The 16,867-nt window shown below is 45.2% G+C and overlaps 7 protein-coding genes across 7 annotated transcripts; 4 read left to right on the forward strand and 3 right to left on the reverse strand.

The window, feature by feature from the left end:
* Positions 1 to 529: 529 nt before the first annotated feature.
* LOC6607604 (outer dense fiber protein 3-like protein 2) lies at positions 530 to 1,624 on the reverse strand. Its single transcript, XM_002032336.2, has 4 exons — positions 1,457 to 1,624; positions 1,179 to 1,397; positions 932 to 1,118; positions 530 to 860 (listed from the first exon to the last, which is right to left on the reverse strand). Exons 1-4 carry the CDS (start codon positions 1,473 to 1,475, stop codon positions 596 to 598), a joined length of 690 nt encoding a protein of 229 aa, XP_002032372.1. The 5' UTR covers positions 1,476 to 1,624; the 3' UTR covers positions 530 to 595.
* Positions 1,625 to 1,733: 109 nt separating this feature from the next.
* On the reverse strand, positions 1,734 to 4,345 carry LOC6607605 (synaptic vesicular amine transporter). Its single transcript, XM_032722380.1, has 6 exons — positions 4,008 to 4,345; positions 3,359 to 3,946; positions 2,538 to 3,139; positions 2,255 to 2,471; positions 2,066 to 2,190; positions 1,734 to 1,999 (listed from the first exon to the last, which is right to left on the reverse strand). Exons 1-6 carry the CDS (start codon positions 4,204 to 4,206, stop codon positions 1,907 to 1,909), a joined length of 1,824 nt encoding a protein of 607 aa, XP_032578271.1. The 5' UTR covers positions 4,207 to 4,345; the 3' UTR covers positions 1,734 to 1,906.
* An 851-nt stretch (positions 4,346 to 5,196) lies between these two features.
* On the reverse strand, positions 5,197 to 5,807 carry LOC6620991 (outer dense fiber protein 3-B). The gene is made up of 2 exons (XM_002045148.2): positions 5,586 to 5,807; positions 5,197 to 5,525 (listed from the first exon to the last, which is right to left on the reverse strand). Exons 1-2 carry the CDS (start codon positions 5,605 to 5,607, stop codon positions 5,302 to 5,304), a joined length of 246 nt encoding a protein of 81 aa, XP_002045184.1. The 5' UTR covers positions 5,608 to 5,807; the 3' UTR covers positions 5,197 to 5,301.
* Positions 5,808 to 6,035: 228 nt separating this feature from the next.
* LOC6620989 (lysosomal acid glucosylceramidase) lies at positions 6,036 to 8,035 on the forward strand. The gene is made up of 4 exons (XM_032722163.1): positions 6,036 to 6,145; positions 6,204 to 7,216; positions 7,312 to 7,654; positions 7,716 to 8,035. The coding sequence occupies exons 1-4, from the start codon at positions 6,082 to 6,084 to the stop codon at positions 7,979 to 7,981; spliced, it is 1,686 nt and encodes a 561-aa protein (XP_032578054.1). The 5' UTR covers positions 6,036 to 6,081; the 3' UTR covers positions 7,982 to 8,035.
* An 80-nt stretch (positions 8,036 to 8,115) lies between these two features.
* Positions 8,116 to 9,898, forward strand: LOC6620990 (sulfhydryl oxidase 2). Its single transcript, XM_002045150.2, has one exon. It carries the CDS (start codon positions 8,192 to 8,194, stop codon positions 9,875 to 9,877), a length of 1,686 nt encoding a protein of 561 aa, XP_002045186.1. The 5' UTR covers positions 8,116 to 8,191; the 3' UTR covers positions 9,878 to 9,898.
* Positions 9,899 to 10,211: 313 nt separating this feature from the next.
* LOC6607610 (lysosomal acid glucosylceramidase) lies at positions 10,212 to 13,607 on the forward strand. Its single transcript, XM_002032342.2, has 9 exons — positions 10,212 to 10,319; positions 10,392 to 10,534; positions 10,776 to 10,935; positions 11,004 to 11,151; positions 11,204 to 11,524; positions 11,582 to 11,711; positions 11,790 to 11,903; positions 11,963 to 12,486; positions 13,210 to 13,607. The coding sequence occupies exons 1-9, from the start codon at positions 10,268 to 10,270 to the stop codon at positions 13,307 to 13,309; spliced, it is 1,692 nt and encodes a 563-aa protein (XP_002032378.2). The 5' UTR covers positions 10,212 to 10,267; the 3' UTR covers positions 13,310 to 13,607.
* Positions 13,608 to 13,710: 103 nt separating this feature from the next.
* LOC6607611 (alpha-tocopherol transfer protein-like) lies at positions 13,711 to 16,728 on the forward strand. Its single transcript, XM_002032343.2, has 3 exons — positions 13,711 to 15,811; positions 15,878 to 16,250; positions 16,354 to 16,728. The coding sequence occupies exons 1-3, from the start codon at positions 15,378 to 15,380 to the stop codon at positions 16,606 to 16,608; spliced, it is 1,062 nt and encodes a 353-aa protein (XP_002032379.2). The 5' UTR covers positions 13,711 to 15,377; the 3' UTR covers positions 16,609 to 16,728.
* Positions 16,729 to 16,867: the final 139 nt, after the last annotated feature.

Raw genomic sequence — 16,867 nt, forward strand, 5'->3', positions numbered from 1 at the left:
GAAAGACTATAAATAAAACAGGCAAAAAAGAATTTTGTGACTGAAAAATACCGGAGTTAGATAAAATCAATGGTTTCGAGTTCCAGTGCCTTTTAGTGAGCACTCGAACCATTATCTTGCTAACAGCGCTCTGTTAAGAGAAAACCAGCTGAGCATTTGCCCGCGAAATTAAAAAGGCTTCGTCTAAATACAAATCTTAAAGAGCGTTAATAAAAAATCAGTTCCTCTCAATTCCGTAAAATAGTAATGCGTGTTGTTGTCTGCCTGCAAACTCACCGTTACGTCGATATAATAGTGTAATGTAAAATTTATATTTTCAAATGCTAATTTGACACATTGTTCAAGGACTACTTGGATTTCAGACATGTACAGAGCCAAGTGATCACATAAGCTTGTTATTTTTATAGGAGCATTAGCATCAAAATGCTCCCCTCCATTTCCAATAAAGGCAACTCATTGCGTTCTACCAAGTTTAAACAAATTCAATCTCATTTTAAACCCCGTAAAGCATTTTCCATAAACAATGAAACTTGGTATAAAAATAATTGTTTATTCACAAAAATTTAGGCATATTTCTTCTAATATTGCACTTGGTCTACATGTTGTCACATCTAACTATCATGGGCGGAGCGAACTGGTGGTGTCGCACACCGAAGGAGTAGCCCGGTCCGCTCTTGCCAGGACGATAGTACATGAGGTCGTAGTAGTTGGGTCCAGGTCCGACATTCTCGCCCGGAATAGTGGTGCGCGGCTGCATCGAGTATATCGGAGCACGTGTCAGTTTGACATTGATATCACCACCGCCATATGCAGCCGGACCCGGAGAATTCGTCTTGTTCAAAATCTTGGTTTGCAGTCCCCTGAGATACAGATACAAACAAAAATAAGCCCCTTAGCAAAGGAATAACTATTGTAGGATTGAAATACTCACATGCTATAGCTCGGGACTCCAGGACGAACTGCATTGACCTCGTACTTGTAGGCATTGGGACCGGGACCATCCTTCTTGAAGTTAAAGTCTGTTCGTAGGCCCATCGAATAGGAAGGAGCATTGACCCCCTTGAAGAATGGCCTATTATGGACATCGTGTGCTCCCGGACCGGGACTGCTTCGCTTGTCTGCGATGAAGCAATTTAACCAAAAACGTCCTTGTCTTCAGTACTAATAAGTTATCTTACCGATGACATTGGTTCTGGGCGCCATCGAGAACTCCAACCCCTTGCTCGTGCCATACCGTGTCAACTTGTCCACCTTGTAGGCCCCGGGACCAGGACCCAGATCCTCACCAGGAGCACGGGTGCGCATGCCGAAGGAGTACTGCGGCAAACGCTGTTTGCGGTTGTCATGCTTATCATAGCCCACAGTGGGGGGCAGCATGTAGACGCCGGGTCCGGGGCCTTCGAAAAGCATGTAGTATATTATTCACCACATTACAATTTCATGAATTCTCACTCACCAAAAGGTCGCACCGCCATTTTAGTTACTTTTGTGCAATATTAGAAAGAAAAACTATTTTGAAAATTTAGAACCTAATATTTAGGTGTTGGCCGAAAGGATTCCAGTAGCAGAATGAGGCTTTCATAGAACTCAGCCTCGGAGCTCCATTCGAAGTCAGAGCCATAGCACACTTGTTATGGAAAAGGCTTAGCACCATAATTCCCTCACACAAAACCCATTTATATAATAATTACGTAATTCTTTTTAATGGGAAAATTTTATCATAATAACCTAAGTTACTTCAAGACATGGCAAAGTGATTTTATTAATAGGAGATTCGAATTTTATCGAAAAAATAAATGGTTTACGAAAATCAGCTCCAGATATATTGCTTTATTGAGCCAAAGGAACGCCTAATTTGGGCACTCAAGGTTGCTTACAATTTTGCTGGACAACTGGGCAGTACAGCTTATTCCACATCCATGGAGTTGTAAAGTTGTTTATACCTAGATCCCCGCCCGCTGCTTTGGAGCAGCATATCATTATGCTGTTCCCTCAGGGCCTGTTAAATAAAAACATATAAATAGAGGAAGTTTAATCGAAGTTTAAATATAAAAAATGTTAATACCTTTGGATCGTATTTCTGATGCAAGTAGACCAGTATTGGGCCATAAATCATATTGAAAATGCCAACAATGCGCATCAGCCAAGCAAATCCAAAGGTCTGGGCCAACTCACCGCCAATCAGGGGAGCTGTAAAGATGATAAAAATACACTTTTTTTTAAGAACAAAAAAAAAATAACAATATCCACCTACCTAAGCAATAGGCCAGACTGACAGAGGTCTGCTGGATGGCATAGACTGTTCCGTAGCTGGACATGGAACTGCTGCCCTCACCCTGATCCTCCTGAGCCAGTGTTGCATCGACAAAGGTGGCCAAGAGTGGAACCAATGCAGCATCGATTACTCCAATACCCAGTCCCAAGGCAAAATGGGGCAGCAATAGTTGGGCCACTGTTGTAGCACTGGGTATCTGCAAAGTAAATAATATATATGCAACATATTTCCAATTCAGGTTTTATAAAAACAAGGTCCTCACCAGAATAGAGGCTACTCCCACCAGCAACAAACTGATGCAGGACACCTTAACCTGACCATATTTGTAGGCAATGCTGCCGAAGAAGTTCGTGCCCACAAAGTAGCCCACAGAGTCTGGAATGAAAACGGTGCCCAGCTGCCACTTGTTGGGCTTTAGATACTGGATTAGCCAGATGGGCAGACAGGGCTCCAACATGGCCATTGTGGAGGTGGAAAACCAAATGGCCAGCACAATGGCCAGGATCATTTTGCATTCGAGCAGCGTTCGCCACTTGGGTCTATCCTCCACCACAACCTCCGGTTGCACCGTCAGATCCATGGTCAGGAGCTGGAGGCCCAGACTCAGGAACGTAAGAGTGGAGAGAATGATAAACGGCGCCGATTTGCCCATCAGGTCATACAGAATTCCACCGAATGGATAGCCCAGTAGCACACCCAATGCGATGCTGCCCAGGATGATGCCCATCACCTTGGAACGACGTGCCTCCTCCGGATAATGCTGGGCCACCAGGCTCATGCCACATATGTTGATGCAAGCGGATCCCACGCCCTGCACAGCTCGGGCCACCAGAAGCGCCCAGTAGGATTCACCAACGGTGAAAACTGAAAGGTAAGTTTGGAAAAAGTTGAGTATATCGTTATTACGCATTTATCATAATATAAAATATAGTAATATAATACAATATAAAGTTCCATAGAATTATCAAAATTGGTTTAAAAAACTGAAATAATGGAAAGTTATCTTTTCCTATATTCATTTATCCGCCTGATGGTGTCTCCCAATTGGAAAACTAATCAATGCCCCCAAAATAGACCACTTACCCAGCGAGGAGATGAGCAGGAAGAAGGTGCCGACCACAATGGGAAGGCGGTAGCCAAACTTGCTGGACGCATTGCCGACAATCGGATTGAAAATTAATTGGACCAGGGCCTTCATGGCCAGCAACAGGCCGATGGAGCCATTCTCCTGTGTCAAGGTCAGCTCCTTGTTGCTGTTGTTGTTGCTGCTGTTGTTGCTGTTGTTGTCATGTTTGGGGGGATTGCCGGAGGCCAGCTTCCTGTTCATGCTCTTGTGCCCACTCCCATGCCCAATTTCAGTGACATTAGTGCCGCCCGACTGGCCATTTGGCGGCGACTGCATGGACGTGGAATTGTGCGGGGATGTGGCCGTTGTGGTGATGCGGGTGGTCGTGGTTGTGGCTTCTGTGGACAGCTGGAGGAGTGTGAAGTTAACCATTGATTTGCCCGGAATCGGATGCTTGGAGATATACAGCTGAGGATGTCCGCCGCCTGGCGATTCTCCAGACCGGTAGCCGAGTTTCGAGAATGACGATGTGTCCTCCAGACTCAGCACAACCGCGGACGACGCGTCCGCCTCCAGGCTGGCCAGATAATCCGGCAGGATGGGCACTGAAATTGGCGAAAATTATCGTTTATTACCGCGCTTATCTGTAATTGATTTGGCCATTACCAATTACGGTTAGCAGCATGTTATCTAGCAGCAGGGCCAGGTACACAATCACGGCAATCAGGCAGCGATTGGAGGAGCCATTGGCTCCGGATGGAGTGGAGCTGCGTCTGCCCGAGGCATTCAGTTGGACAGCCGCCTGGTTCTGGGATTCCGATCGGGAGTTGGAGTGTATTTGAGCGCGGATCGATTTCTCCGACATGGCTAATTGGACGGCACACAGATAGCGCCAAATTAGGCTGCCATATGGCTCTCGATTCGCGCCACAAAGTATGCTACCGAGTGTATCTATCCGGAGTGGCAACAGGTGGTGGTGCTGCCGCAACGACGTATGTGCGAATATTAAAAGGCGGCGACAAGTTGCCGTTCCATTTTATTGACACCAGACGAACCGAGCCGAGTGAGCGGCCCGAACAGCCAGTTGGTCAGGAGGCCGAAGGCAGCCGGGCGGGCAGACCATCAGCCAGGCGGCCAGATGGATCCCACTCCAGGCCGTTCTATTCTGTTTGTGTGTTCAACATGGCTACGATGGTGACCTACAGGAGGGTATGTGGGTTTTTAAGAACCATTCTACATATCTAGGTGGTTCTAGTTTTTATATTCTTTATTTAAATTAGAAATAGCATTCATTAGTTGTATATAGAAATTTTTGTATTGAACTGTTAATAGTTTTTGTTAACACCAAACTCAGTCGCACACACATGGCTTTAAAGCATTAGCCATGACATGGTATTCTTTATTATTAGCACTCCCCTGGATATGGAAGGGATGGCGAAGGGATGATGAGATGGAGATTAAAGACATGGCTTAAAGACCCGGCAAAACGAGTGTGCCTCGGCCCTGATAAGCGGGCTATGGCCTTTTAGCCTTTAGTCACATTTTCCGTTTCATTGCATCTCCTTTTTTCCGTTTAAATTTGACCCCGACCAATTTGTGATGAATTTCTTGTTCTTTATGCTGAAAATTGATTTTTTTTATGGAAGGGGGTGTGGTGGGGCAGCCATCCAATGATATTGACCTATTTATAGTCTACGTGTGGCATAAATAACCGAGTAATTGCTCAACAAAAAATCTGCTAATCCGTGACCAAATAGATGATAGCTGACAGACTTGATAAGAACACAATACACCTGTTGTGCAAATTTGCCATTAGCAGCCGCTAATCAACGCCCAGCCCACTTGGGCTTAGTACACCGATTAGGCTAATCGGGTAAATATTTCCATTTATTTGATTAGATAGCCAAAAAAGTCTTGACCACAGTCATGTACTACTCCTTAAACAAATTCCTTCACCCCATTAGCGACGACGATAAACATTGAAGTCCCCCGATGCAGGTCGTCCATATCGCGTTACTTTGCCCACATGATAATCTGCAGGGCCGGGTCCATACTGGATGGACCTAGGACTATTACACGCCCTCGACGATCTGCCAAATGAGAACTGTGGACTTCGATGCATCCTCTTGTCGCAGTTATTAAAGCCAAAGGTGCTGGGCAGGTTGTAGGCTCCAGGGCCAGGTCCTAATAAAAATGAAATAAAGTTTAACAAGTGGAATTTGTTTAGGCTCGGAAGTTTCTTACCAAAAGAACGGTTGCACGACATGTTTAGCTCAAAAAGCTTTTAAACTAGCGATTTCCAAAGATTATGGATTATTTATTTTAGCTACGTTTTGGAATCGATGAGCCCATGCAAAGGTTAGGAGAGGTCAGAAACTGTAAGTTAATTTTTAGAAATATGTAAAATTTTGAAACTCTAAAAAAGAGTTGTTTGCCGAACGAGATTCTACTTGGGAATGAACAAACCTTCCCGAACTCCCTTTAACTAAATGGAAAAGTTAAAATCAAGGCCTAGCTGATGAGGATGATACAACAGATAAAAATCTGCCTAATACAAATAACACTGATTATGCCCCTTTTAGCCAGAAACGTAATCGTCAAATGCTCTGATCAGCCAAGCTTCCTGCTACTTATCTTCAAGTGAACGTCAAGTGGTAAGATTAACAGCAAATACCTCCAGTTGCGTTTTCCCAAAAGCACCAGGTGTCAATCAGGTGGCAGCGTTTGGAGTGAACGGTCAATGGGAAAAATGTTCGCCAGCAGTGGAATCCTGGTGCTGGGAGTGCTTCTGGTATCGGCAATTGGTAAGTGGCCATAAACTTAACTCATAAACAGAAAGTCTAACTAAAATTGGACCCGCAGGTGGCCAATCTGAATCGATCCCCTGCAAACTCATCGATGCCAAACATGGCAAAGTGTGCGTCTGCACGGCGGACTATTGTGACTATCTGGAGAATCCCGTCCTGACGGACGAAAATGAGTGGTTCCTGATCTCCAGTTCTAAACAGGGTCTACGCTTCTCCACAACTAGTGACAAATTCGGGAAGGAGGAGAAGTTTACCGTGCAGGATTATGTGGAACCCACCCAGGAGACTGCGAATGCGACAATCCTGTCTCGTTTGTTCGATAAGGTGGTGGCCAGTGCTTTCACCTTGGAGTCCCGGGAGAGCTCCATAACTCGCACGGTGACCCTGCGACTGGACAGAAGTAAGACCCACCAGAAGATGGTTGGTTTCGGGGGCAGCTACACCGGAGCAGTGGAATACCTGGTGAAGAACTTCAAGCGTTCAGAACTGGCTGACCATCTGTACAAGTCCTTTTACGCCGAGGATGGGCTGGGCTTCAATCTCATGCGAGTTTCCATTGGCGGCTGTGACTTTGACTTGGAACCCTGGTCCTATGCCGAAGAGGAGGGCGACACCGTGCTATCCGATATGGATGAACTGAACGCGCATGATGTGACGCGAGTCGCACAGATCAAGCGCCTCATTGAGGTGTCCGGAGTGAAGAATCTGTTGGTCAAAGGAGCCGCCTGGAGTTCCCCGCCCTGGATGAAGACAAACAACAGGTGGACAGGATTTGGACGCCTCAAGCGGGCTTACTATCAGACCTGGGCCGATTACCATCTGCGTTGGCTCAGACTTATGGAGGACAATGCCATTCCCATTTGGGCCATTTCCACGGGCAACGAGCCAATGAATGGCATCCTTTTCATGTACTTCGTTAAGTTCATGAGCTTGGGATGGACGCCACAGACGCAGGCCATTTGGCTGAACGATCATCTGGGTCCCACGATCCGTAACTCTGAATTTAAGGACATCATCCTGTTTGGCAACGATGACCAACGCTATTCCTTTCCCCATTGGTTTAAAATGGTAAGTAATTGAGTGTTAATAAATCACAAGAGGCATGACCAAATTAGCACCAATTAAACTACAAAGTTCACATTACTTATCGCGGATATTTCCAGATGAACCGCACTCGGCCAAACTCGATTGATTACCTCGATGGACTGTCGCTGCACTGGTATTGGGATGAAATTTTTGGCAACAGCTTTATCGAACAGACCACGGAATATGCCCCCGACAAGATTTTGATAGTTTCCGAGTCCTGCATAGGGGACAAGCCCTGGCAGGCAGCTGCTCCTCTCCTGGGAAGCTGGGAGCGGGCCGAGAAGTATGCCCGAGATTACTTGCTTAACATTAAGCTGGGCTTCCATGGCTGGATTGACTGGAACATTTGTCTGGACGAGATTGGCGGTCCTAACTACGTGGACAACACGGTGGATGCCCCAGTGATTGTGAATACAACAAGTGGGATATTTTAATACTACCCTTTAATCTGTTTGTGATTAGTGATATGATTTTCTTGCAGCATTCGAGGAGTTCTACAAGCAGCCCATGTTCTATGCCATTGGTCACTTCTCCAAGTTGGTTCCAGAGGGATCCGTTCGCATAGATGCAGTACCTAGTAATGTTAATCTGGATTCCGTTGCATTCCTGCGACCGGACAACAAAATCGCCGCCGTTCTATTCAATAGTGGTCGCGCCGATCTGGACATCACTCTGGTGGATAGTATTCGGGGTCAGTTCGTTGTCAATGTTCCGGCCAAATCCATTCACACTTTGCTGTACAGTTAAAAACAACAAATTAAATAAAAACATGTAAAACTTCGTGAAAATGAAGTCAACCAAGTTCTCAGTGCTCTCAAATAACTCCTCCGTTATTGCTTTGAAAATTGCAATTTTCACACCTTTTATTTTTGGTTTTCAAACCGAATCAAATCACACCTAAATTATATAGATCCATCAGTGGCAGTTTGCCGGTCGCACAACGTGTATCTTTTTATAATGAAACCAAACGATACTTTATCAGCCTTCTCACTTCTCTTGTGCGTCCTGATTCTTTCCGCTGGACACGGCGAACTGCTTTTTAATCCGGATGACAATGTGGAGCAGTTGGATTTCGCATCATTCGAGTCCGGACTTAGTGAACCAACGACTGGGAAGCTGGTGCAGTTCTTTAACGGATTCTGCGAGGAGAGCCAGAATTTTATACCAGCCTTTAGGAATCTATCACGTAAACTTTACCGGTGGCACCGCGTACTGAAAGTCCATGTACTTGATTGTGGAAAGGATGAGAACGATGGGATTTGTAGCATTTACAGCAATCGTAAAACGCCAACACTACGATATTTTCCACCGAGTTATAAGCTAGCACCAGACGACCTGGGCACCGAGATCACTCATCGAAAACCCAAAGAAATACAGACCAATCTGGCCCTAAATCTTCAAAAATTGGATTACTTCAAAATGTTTAACCGGCAGGACAATGTGACTCATATATTTCGAACTCACAAGGACGTTGAGTACGTTGCTTTCGTTTTCCAAATGTGTTTAGACCACTTTCTGCCGCACTTGGAAACAGGCAACTCCATGGAGGAAAAGTATGCCTCTCAGGGCGATTGCAATGAGGATAATCCAATAGTTTCGGTGATCGGAAGAAACACCCTTCTTGAGTTGCTGCCCTACAGGGAAGTGGTTGTGCGGATCTTCGACAATCATGATGTTTACAACAAATTTGGCATATCACCCGTGCCCAACTTAGTGGTTCTGGTAAATAGAGCTGGGAAATTCCTATTTCTCACACCCGAAATGGATAGCAGTAAGGCTTATGTGGCTGCCATTAAGCAATTCTTGATCTTCGTCGACCTGAAGCCCCAGAAAGCATTGCCCAAAACCCCACCTGCCAACATAAGTGAAGCCCTAAGGTATGAGATACTCGAGCAACACAAGCATCATCCCTCTCGAATCTATCGAGCCGATCTGGAACGGGCTATCGATCAAATCCTTAACGTGGAGTTCCCGGGAACATCGCACTTTGCCGGAACTAAAATAGTTGTCCTGCGAAATTTTGTTAAACTGATATACAACTTAAGTCCCTTAAAGCCAAAGGCGCGGGAAAAGCTGGCAGATCTGTATTATTCCCTGCGAGTGAAGAAGCAACTTTCCGGAGTTGGATTCAAGAACTTGCTGCTGAAATCAGTAAAGAATTACGTGTTTGATGGAAAGCAATATGTTGGTTGCATTGCCTCACGTCCTTCGTTGCGCGGCTTCAATTGCTCCCTTTGGATTCTATTCCATTATCTTAGTGTGGAGTCGGAAAAGCTTAAGCCCAGATCCGTGTTGTTAGTATTTCTCGGCTACGTGCGATTCTTTATGAACTGCAAGGAGTGTGATATGAAGATAAGCGAGTTCAAAAAGCTCCGACCAATTGCAAATGTGACCAATGATGATGAACAGATTTTGTGGCTCTGGGCAGCGCATAATTATGTCAACAAACAGTTGGCCGGCGATTCTACAGAGGATCCGCAATTCCCAAAGATTCAGTTTCCAAGCGAAAGAGATTGTCCCAATTGTAGAAACAACGCGACCGAATGGCGCACCGAAGAAGTATTGCACTATCTGAAAGGTATATATGTCTTAAAAAACCTAAGTTGGTTCGGAATGTCATCCGGAAAACATGCAATTGAATAAACAAAATGTAACTTTGTAATATTTAAGTTTAAAGCACGTTTTAAATATTTTAAAAATGTTTAATAAAAAATAAATAGTTTCATAACTTTTTAGCCCCCCCCTCTGGGGGTATCCACTGCGCCACTGGGTTTGCATAACTTTTTCTTTTGATTGCGTGCGCGGATTTCCAAGTGGGATCGCCTTACTGGCGACTGTAGCTACTATTCGCCGGTCCGGCTGCTTTATCAAATCAACAGCTGAGCCGGGTCAAGTGGCGTTCGAAAACATAAACATCAAATTGAGTGAAATTCGGTGGCTTGATTATTCGAAAGCAGGCCGGACTCTCGTTTCTGAGCTCAGTTGTGGACGGGCCTTCGAGCGGGCCGCATTGTTTTGGTCCCAGGTGCAGACATGAAGACACCACTGCTTGGCTTTCTTTCTGCAGTGATCGCAATCTCTGCAGGTATGTGAGAAAACAATAAATTCATGCCTACCTGGGCCATGAAGCCAGCTCCTCAAATGAAACGCATTGCAGGTGCTCCCGACTGGCAGTTGCCCTGCGATTTGCGCGAAACGAGCCATGGAAGCGTGTGTGTCTGCAACAGCACCTACTGCGACTATCTGGAACCGCCGCAGCTCACTGATATCTCGCAGATTGTGGTGATTAGCTCCAGCAAGGTGAGTCAGCAGGATTGTCCGCACTCGCGGTCACAACATTAGCTATTGACTGCTCCATCAGGCACGCTTAGGTCAATTATTCAGATTAGATTGAAAGTCTGTTTGGAATAGTTTGATTATCTTCTGTGGCTTGTCATGTCTAATTTATTGCTAAACGAAACGGATTTAAATTTTATTTGTTCTATATTGAACTCATATAATAATCATATAATTAATGAATTATATAATAATTGGTTTATAGGATGGCTTGCGCTTCAAGAAGACAACAGGGGATCTCTCGGAAAAGAAACCCATAACAATAGATGACAAACAGTTCACCGATGAGAACTTCAAGCCAGATGCGATTGTGGTGGATCAGGAGAGAGCCTGGCTGCAGTTGGCCAACATTCCCCAAAGCCTTTGTAACTAAAACGCTCTATAAATACTTTATTAAAAACTAAATGCCCAAGGAACTCTTAAATAATTTCAGTTATTAATGCCAGCATTAAGACATATCGCATATCGGTGAAACGAGAGCAGAGTTTTCAAAATGTCTCCATTTTTGGCGGGGCCTTTACAGGTACAGTCTCGTACTTACTCAAAGAACTACCGGAGGAGCTACAGGATCATGTCTACAGGTGAGCTGAATATTAAGCAATAAACAAAAATATATAACTAGTTATTTTGCAGATCCTATTTCCATCCGGTTGGAATTGCCTACAACACTATACGAATGTCCATTGGGGGCTCCGACTTTGATATGGAACCCTGGGCATACAATGAATTGCCTCTTCATGATCCGAAATTGAGCAACTTCACCGAGCTTGATCCGCGGGATCTGCAGAAAGTGGAACAGCTGAAACGCCTTAAGACCATCGCTAAAGTAGATACTCTGAAAATCATGGGCGCCGCCTGGAGTGCTCCAACCTGGATGAAGAGCAATAACCGCTGGACAGGATTCGGGCAGCTGAAATCGGAATACTACCAAACGTGGGCCCTCTATCACCTCAAGTGAGACAACTCTGGCCATTTCATTTCCCATTCATGAGCGCTTGTCTCTTCTTGCAGATTTCTCGAACTTATGCGGGCTAAAAATATGCCGATTTGGGCCATATCCACTGGCAATGAGCCGTTGAACGGCGTCATTGGCTTCTTTTTTGTACACTTCATGAGCATGGGCTGGACGCCCTGGCAGCAGGTATGAGCCATTTGCAATTGGCCACTGGCCATCGATCACGTTTCCGGCTATTAAGCATGTTGACATTTTTTCGACCAGGCTATCTGGCTGAACGACAATCTGGGCCCGACCATCAGGAACTCGGCGGAGAGCAAGGTGCTCATTTTTGGCAACGACGATCAGCGGTATACCTACCCAACGTGGTTCCGGAGGGTATGCGAAAAAGTCGAAAATCATATTGAATTTGAATATAATTAAATGCAATTCTACAGATGCGCTCCTCACGCAACAATTCGCTGAGCTACTTGGATGGCCTAGCTGTTCACTGGTACTGGGATGAACTGATAGCTCCACAACTCATCGACCAGGCACACACGGATATGCCCAATAAGCTGCTATTGAACACGGAGTCCTGCATCGGTGATAAGCCATGGCAGACCCATGGTCCCGAGCTGGGCAGCTGGCAGCGTGGTGAGAGCTACATGAGGGCCTACACCCAGGATCTGACGCACAACTTCAACGGCTGGCTGGATTGGAATCTCGTGCTGGACGAACAGGGCGGTCCGAACTACATTAAGAACTTCGTGGACGCTCCGATCATTGTGAATGCCACGAGCCGGGCTGAGATATACAAGCAGCCGATCTTCTATGCCATAGGCCACTTCTCCAAGTTCCTGCCGCCGGAATCCGTGCGCATCGAGACGCGTATCGAGAACCAGGGCAATCCCTTCACCCAGCTAAGTGTTGTGGGCTTCCAGCGACCAGACGGTAGCGTGGCGTTGATCATCTACAATGGGTAAGTGCACTCGAAGAAAAGATTTAAATTTTGAGTTATTAGTTACAATTTCCGTTCGAAATTTAACCAAAACATTAAAAATATAGCTCCAAATGTGGAGTGACATATCTTGTAAGGCTCAAAATTACATTTCCAATCGATGGGCATTCAAATTTGGAAAAAAAAATTTTGTAAATTTTTTGCAAAATTTTGTGATGTTACCCCTTACAAAAAATGCAAAAATTGACTCAAAAATTAATTTTTCTAACTTTACCAAAAAGTGATATGAGTGGTTAGCATTGGTTATTAGCTTTAAAAAACAGTTATTATTTTGGCTATAGGACTATTTTTAGTCAAGTTATGATAAAACTACTCTTCGTGGATATCGAATTTTGGCCAAATTCGTTTTCCGCTGATTTTGAAATGATGAATGAAATATGAAATGCCCAATCTTGTTACAATCGTTACAAAATTTCCAATCGATTTTTATTCCTTTTGCACTTCAATCTCGGTAATATTGGCAATCGTTTAAAAATAGTTTAAGAACATACTTAATTTCAAAATGATTTTTTTAAGTGCCTAGCACACTTCTATTTCGAGTTGCATCTGCGACGGTGCCGCTTAAGTGCGTCAACTTAATTGCCGACAACGTTGCGATTCACTTTTATGAATGCCTCTAATGGTGGCACTCCGCACTCCATTCCATCAAGCATATTCTAAGATCCCGATTCCGTAATCTTGCAGCCAGAACCTGCCGGTGGACGTGGCTCTCGATGATAGCCAGCGTGGAGCGATCCAGCTCCGCCTGCCGCCGCGCTCCTGGCACACGGTGCTCTACAAATGAGGTTCCCTTCCCGGAACCCGACAATATACTCGTAGTAATTTAAACTAGGCCAGGAGTAGTGGGGGTGGGTCCAGCTGCCGCTGCCCTGAGGACCAATTGAGGCTCAAGTGACGGCGGCACAACGGAAGCCAATAAATTGCGCTCAACAGGATGAGCAGGATAATTGATACGTGGAGATGGGGACTCGACTCGAATACCAGGATGCAATGCCTGATATGCGGAGACAACGGAAATTTGTTTAAGCTGCTCAATTTGCCGGAACGCGTCTGTTTACAATGAAATTTCATTTGCCGTTTAATTTTCAGTTTCTTATTTTTTTTTTTGTATTTTTGGTGTATGGGAGAGCTGGGGAACGGCAAAGTACAAACGTCATGCGTGTTCTATGTAGTATATTGGAACATATCTCGGATCAAGTTGAGTGACAACTGGCAGTCGAGCGGGAACTTATACGGCCATCCGAATATTATCTTTTGGCTAGCGATGCTGCGGTGTCTGGTCTATTTGTTCAATATGCTCTATAAATATGATTGTCAATTGAGCGCCAAGCAAATGCGTTTTCCCATTTTCCCCGCATTTTCCGCTCTCTCCCTCGCACTTAGCGCACAAAATGGGGCGTTTTATGTAAGTCTATAAATTAAAACATGAAACGCTTATAAACCCATATGACTGTTGGTTGTGGCAGCAATGCACTTTCATTTTGATTTGATAAAATATTCAAAAGGATTATTAACTTTAATTATATTTTGACATATTCAATATATAAACTTTATTGTGAGCAAGATCACAATTATCTTAACCCCACAGAATTGCTTAAAATAAACACGAAATGATGAAAAAAAAAAATATATATATATTAAAAATTTAAAATTTAGTAATACATTACTTTATTTAATCAGAGTTCTTAAGTACAAAGGTCCTACTGCAGACTGATTGAGCCGTCAGTAAGACAATCACTGGGTTATTAATTCCATACCCTTTTGTGTCAAGATTCTCAGCGATTCCTGGGGGCATCCATCACTTGCGTCAAGTGCAGCATATGCATTCCAAGGGTTTGGTAGCATATCTGAAGTGCTTACAACAAAATACACTTATCAGCAATGAGTGTGTCAATTACATGCCGCCACACCCTCACCCTTTCTCCCCGCAGGAAAGCAGTGGCAACATTGGGCAATGTGTCGAGTGCGATGATGCAGTGCAGCGAGCTGTTAATGAGGCTCATTATTAATATGGCAACGATATGTTTGCGTCATGAGCAATGAGCTGGCTGCAAAGGGAATTTACACGCGCTGCCCTGTCAGCAGCGAGATCAAAGCACAGCCTCCACTGGATGTACTCACTCCAAATCCTCCCTATTCCCAGTCCCATGGACATAATGTGTTATGAGTTATTGGCGGAGTGGGTAGATGATCCGCTTCCTGGGAGCCCAGATCGCCAGTTGCACAGAATGCACAGATCTCCAGTTCTCCGGCTTGTCAGCAGCTGACAGCGCCATGTCATAGCAATTTGCCCGGCTGTAGGTGTTCCATGTCAACTCCAACGGCACATCGCCACCTAGCCGGGATGTCGGTGTGTAATGCCCTCTGACAGGCAGGCACTCAAATTGAATGCTCAATGCTCACAGCACGGACGACCGACCGACGAACTGGATACCATTTAGCGTTAGATTTATTTCGGGCATTAAACGCGGATCGCATTTCAAAAGACAGTACTCGTACACTGGCAAAAATGGGGAGAAACTGCATCCTGAAGTGGAAATATTGATGCCATAATAGCACTTGCATTTGATTTATAACTTATAAACCTTAAAATGTGTATTTGAACGTATGTTCATTCTTTTCTCTCTTGATAACATTCCACAAAAATTTATTCCCAGTGCATCTGCATCCATTTCCCAAATGCGCACGAGATGGGCACTTAAGAGATCTCCTCCAGACAGGCGCCGGATGTGCGCTATATTCCCATATATAGTACATGTCACTCTCTCCCAAACACACTTATATCCGAATCCCATTTTCCGAGCTGGAAAAAAGTGCAAGTTACAAATGCGTGTAGATAAGCATAGACCATCATGCAGCGGTCGTATTTTCCCAATCCGATTCGCCTCCGCGATAAGATTAGATTAGGGGGCAACCCACCACCAGATGGGGGAGCATGGATACTCAAATTAGATGGCCCAAATGCCATCAAACACTGCATAGCCGTTACCAAAATGCGACGTCCGCTCTCGCCGACATTGGCCAAGTTGGCCGAGCAGGAGGTGAACGAGACGCCCGACAGGATTCAGCAGGACATCATCATTCTGCGCGTGTGGATTCGCCAGCAGCCGCATCTGCGCGCCCGCACGGATGTGGACTTCCTTATCGCCTTCCTCAGACGCTGCCGTTACAGCCTGGAGGAGACCAAGCGCCGGATCGATCGCTACTTCACCCACTACAACCTATTTCCGGAGATCATGAATAACCGCTGTGTGACGCAGAGACTTTTGGACATCAATCGCATGGGGTGAGCAAATGGTTAAACATCATTTTAAGTTAGTCATGTATCTCAAGACGCTGGATTTGCTTTCAGAGTTTGCCTCTATCCGGATATGCCAAAGGGCGATAGCCGTAGTGCCATGTTCATAGCCCGTTTTGGCCACTTCGATCCCAATCTGTACATGCTGCGGGAGATCTATCACTTTTCCTCGATGGCCATGGAGGTGATTGCGCTGGAGAATGACTATGCCTCCCTGGCGGGAATCTGCGAAATCATTGACCTCGAGGGCGTCAACTCGGATAAGATGCGCCGCTTTGATAGGGTTCTATTTCGCAAGTGGTGGAACTGGCTCTACAACTGCAGTCCCCTAAAAGTGAAGGAGATGTACATCATAAATATGCCCAAGGATATTCAGGGTACCGTCATGTTTCTGTACAATGTTCTAAGCATGCAAGTCAACTATCCGGTGGGTATTGATACCTTAATCAGCAAGTCATCACCTTCGTGATAAAATTGCTTTTATAGAGGTTCAGTACCAATTAAGGCTAGATATGTTTATATTATTCCAGATACGCGTTCTGAAGAACAGCGAAGAGCTTATCGAGCACATTGGCAAGGAATCGCTGCCGGAGGAGTATGGCGGTACCAATGGGCATTTGGGTGAATGTGTGGCCTACATGGAAGACCTGTTGAATAGCTATCGTGGTTATTTCGAGCAGGACTGCAACTACGGGACCATTGAGGAGCTGCGACACGGCGAAATAGCCACGTATGAGGCGGAATTTGGAGCCAGTGGCTCCTTCCGTCGCCTCAACTGGGATTGATACTAACCCGGAAGCAGGAAACCTATCCCCTCCCTTGCCCAATAGCGTTTATCCATATAAACATTCCAAACTCTGCTGTAGTCGATCAATTAAAGATAACACCCACTTATCAACTATCTATTCACTCGTGTATCTATATCTGACTGCCGACGGGTTTCGGCTCGCCGTTCCAGCTAGTTTACAAGGTGTTGCCCCGATTAGATAGCGATGCCGCCACAAAAGCCAATACCATCTCTACCACGGCGCTGCGTCAGTGGTA

This window comes from Drosophila sechellia, chromosome 3R, assembly GCF_004382195.2.
Source record: "Drosophila sechellia strain sech25 chromosome 3R, ASM438219v1, whole genome shotgun sequence".
Lineage (NCBI taxonomy): Eukaryota > Metazoa > Arthropoda > Insecta > Diptera > Drosophilidae > Drosophila > Drosophila sechellia.

Bases quoted from the DNA above. Each gene is read 5' to 3' on its own strand.
- LOC6607604 (XM_002032336.2), bottom strand. The intron at 1,119-1,178 runs GTAAGATAACTT...GCTTCATCGCAG, and splicing joins GCCCAGAACCAATGTCATCG to ACAAGCGAAGCAGTCCCGGT. The intron at 861-931 runs GTGAGTATTTCA...TCTGTATCTCAG, and splicing joins GGAGTCCCGAGCTATAGCAT to GGGACTGCAAACCAAGATTT.
- LOC6607605 (XM_032722380.1), bottom strand. From the start codon at position 4,206: ATGTCGGAGAAATCGATCCGCGCTCAAATACACTCCAACTCCCGATCG. The intron at 2,191-2,254 runs GTAGGTGGATAT...TCATCTTTACAG, and splicing joins CAGTCTGGCCTATTGCTTAG to CTCCCCTGATTGGCGGTGAG. The intron at 2,000-2,065 runs GTATTAACATTT...TTTATTTAACAG, and splicing joins ATCAGAAATACGATCCAAAG to GCCCTGAGGGAACAGCATAA.
- LOC6620991 (XM_002045148.2), bottom strand. From the start codon at position 5,607: ATGTCGTGCAACCGTTCTTTTG. The intron at 5,526-5,585 runs GTAAGAAACTTC...CATTTTTATTAG, and splicing joins GTCGTGCAACCGTTCTTTTG to GACCTGGCCCTGGAGCCTAC.
- LOC6620989 (XM_032722163.1), top strand. From the start codon at position 6,082: ATGGGAAAAATGTTCGCCAGCAGTGGAATCCTGGTGCTGGGAGTGCTT. The intron at 6,146-6,203 runs GTAAGTGGCCAT...TTGGACCCGCAG, and splicing joins GCTTCTGGTATCGGCAATTG to GTGGCCAATCTGAATCGATC. The intron at 7,655-7,715 runs GTGGGATATTTT...ATTTTCTTGCAG, and splicing joins AGTGATTGTGAATACAACAA to CATTCGAGGAGTTCTACAAG.
- LOC6620990 (XM_002045150.2), top strand. From the start codon at position 8,192: ATGAAACCAAACGATACTTTATCAGCCTTCTCACTTCTCTTGTGCGTC.
- LOC6607610 (XM_002032342.2), top strand. From the start codon at position 10,268: ATGAAGACACCACTGCTTGGCTTTCTTTCTGCAGTGATCGCAATCTCT. The intron at 11,712-11,789 runs GTATGAGCCATT...TTTTTCGACCAG, and splicing joins GCTGGACGCCCTGGCAGCAG to GCTATCTGGCTGAACGACAA. The intron at 11,904-11,962 runs GTATGCGAAAAA...GCAATTCTACAG, and splicing joins ACCCAACGTGGTTCCGGAGG to ATGCGCTCCTCACGCAACAA.
- LOC6607611 (XM_002032343.2), top strand. From the start codon at position 15,378: ATGCAGCGGTCGTATTTTCCCAATCCGATTCGCCTCCGCGATAAGATT. The intron at 15,812-15,877 runs GTGAGCAAATGG...ATTTGCTTTCAG, and splicing joins TTGGACATCAATCGCATGGG to AGTTTGCCTCTATCCGGATA. The intron at 16,251-16,353 runs GTGGGTATTGAT...ATATTATTCCAG, and splicing joins GCATGCAAGTCAACTATCCG to ATACGCGTTCTGAAGAACAG.